Source organism: Diospyros lotus, chromosome 8 (assembly GCF_014633365.1).
Source record: "Diospyros lotus cultivar Yz01 chromosome 8, ASM1463336v1, whole genome shotgun sequence".
Taxonomy (NCBI): Eukaryota; Viridiplantae; Streptophyta; class Magnoliopsida; order Ericales; family Ebenaceae; genus Diospyros; species Diospyros lotus.
The window spans coordinates 12,061,904-12,064,219 of NC_068345.1; the positions used below are offsets into that span (position 1 = coordinate 12,061,904).

The window sequence follows — 2,316 nt, forward strand, 5'->3', positions numbered from 1 at the left end:
TTTAAAGCACAATTAAAAGTTTTGTACAAAATGACTCAAACTAAAGATATATAGGTGCAATTGACTGTTAATAAATTGGCTTTGTTATTTAAACACAAATTATTACATTTAGGTCCGTTTGATAGACATAAAAAATGAGAGTGAAATTTATTTTTCATCTAAATTCTAGAAAATTCTATCAAATAATTTTTTAATTTTATCATTTTTCAATTCTATCAATCGCATGCTTAGTGTGACATTTAATTTTAATAAAAATAACCTCAGCAAGGTTATTTATTATACGAATAAAAAAAGTTTCATTTTCTTTAATAAATCTAGATATCTTCTGAGATGCCCACCTGGCAGGTGGAAGGTCAGGCTAATAATACACGTGTCACCCAATCTTTTTGATTATTAAGATTTAATAATTAATTAAACATAGAAAATTTGATATCAATGGTCCACGCGTCACCATCTCATCTCTGGTCCACATGATTCGGCTAAAAATATGGAAACATGATCTGGTAATAATACACGTGTCACCATATTTTTGATCGCTAAGAACTATAATTAATTAAAGATAGGAATTTTAATCTCAATGATCCACGCGTCCAGATGATTCGGCTAAAAATATGGAAACATGTTCTGGTAAAGTAAGATGAAAAACCCAAGTAAAATTGAATCCAAACTTAAAAACTAGATCAATCGATTATTTACCCTTTCCGTCTGAAAACTCGATCGCCGATTATACAGAGTTCATCAGGCAGTACAGTAGTAGCAGACCCAAATCACAGGCATCAAAACAGTGTCATCTCTTCAATCTCGGGATGGTAAAATCATCAGAGACGGTACAGCAATGGAGAAGAAGAAGAAGAAGAAGAAGCAGAAGAAGACGATCTACGGGCAGAAAGGCCGGCCGGCGACGGTCCGGTGACTGGGAACTGTAAAATGCCTGATCCTGCCCTCCTGCTCCGTCAAATAACCTTCACAGAGAAAAGCCTTGGAGAACTTATCCTCCACAGTTCTGTCCACATCGTGAACAAAAACGTCCGTTTCCCCTTGCTCCCGGTTCCGGGCCATCAGCCCGGCTGTGTAGATGGCGCCCATCCTCCCCGGCGCGGCGTCGTGGTACCCCGTTGGCGCGTCCACCATGATCAAGTCCCATTCAATGTCGTACACCTCGTTCGGCAGCCCTTTCAGGGCCAGCCCGCACTTGGAGAATCTCGGGTCCCCGACGACCTTGCATTCTTCTTTCGTCCCGATCTCCATCAGCTGATCGGCGTCGCTCACCTTGGTGTCGTAAACGACGTGGTAAGACTCGAGGCTGGGCAACTGGCGGCTGATTTGGTCGATCCAGGACTTGTCTTCTTCGAGGAACACTGTGCGGCCGCCGTGGTTGAGCGCCGTCCACATGAGGCTGTCGTGGCCGAGGCCGAATACCAGGAAGTTGCAAGGCGACTTCCTCTCGAGGACCCGGAGCGAGACGGAGATCTCCTTCTTGGTCTGCTGCGGTGTGATGTTGGAGGTGGCGTAGTGGACCATGGCCTGCGCCAGAGACGGCGGGATCTTGGTGCATGTCGGAGCCTGAGAGCAGGTGGTTTGGTCGGAATCCGAGGAGTTGGAGGAGGAGGAGGAGGAGAAGAGCGGCGGGATTTGGTGGGACGACGGCTGGGAGCTTGATCGGAGGACGAGGAAGAGGATGAAGAGGAAGGCGAGGCAGATAAGGAGGAGCTTGAGACTGAGGCTGAACTGGGTTTTCGACGATCTCATCTTCCGGCAGGTGCGAGCGAAGCTGATGAGCTTGCAGTACTTAATTTAGAGGGAGAGAAGAAGAAGCTTTGGTCGATGGATATCAAATCAAAGCCATTATTACTGTTGTTGGAGTTGCAGAAGCTTGAGATGCTGCTGCGACGTTGTTAATGATATTGTTCTGGCCCTTCTGGGTAGAGAAGAGCCTTTGGGTTGGCAGCATCTATAGAACCATTTCAATTTATCATTCACTAAACGAAATGTAATTTAGTTTTGAAAAAAAGAACCATTCCAATGTGGTTAGTCACCAGGATGGAGGGAGGCCTATAATTAAGGAAAAGGTGACTTGAAAGTAAGGTAATCCGAGGCATTAATTAATTATTTTTGGTAAATATTAATGCAAAGTTTAATAAACGAACGAATAATGGTAAAAAGGAAGCTAAAGATGGGGGACAAGAAAGCTACTTTTGTCCGGGGGAGTAGTACAGAGTACAGAGAAAGAAATTAAGGGTTGGTAGAGAGGGAGGTACGTAGGGTGGGGTCCGTGTTGAAATGTTCGTGGTGGGAGCAGTTCCATTTCGTTTAGTT

At 44.3% G+C, this 2,316-nt stretch overlaps 1 protein-coding gene across 1 annotated transcript; it reads right to left on the reverse strand.

Annotated features, from left to right (window-relative positions):
• Positions 1-668: 668 nt before the first annotated feature.
• On the reverse strand, positions 669-2,041 carry LOC127807171 (glucuronoxylan 4-O-methyltransferase 3-like). The gene has a single exon (XM_052344830.1). It carries the CDS (start codon positions 1,747-1,749, stop codon positions 877-879), a length of 873 nt encoding a protein of 290 aa, XP_052200790.1. The 5' UTR covers positions 1,750-2,041; the 3' UTR covers positions 669-876.
• Between the last annotated feature and the right edge of the window lie 275 nt (positions 2,042-2,316).

Coding starts and splice junctions, on each gene's coding strand:
- LOC127807171 (XM_052344830.1), bottom strand. CDS start 1,749: ATGAGATCGTCGAAAACCCAGTTCAGCCTCAGTCTCAAGCTCCTCCTT.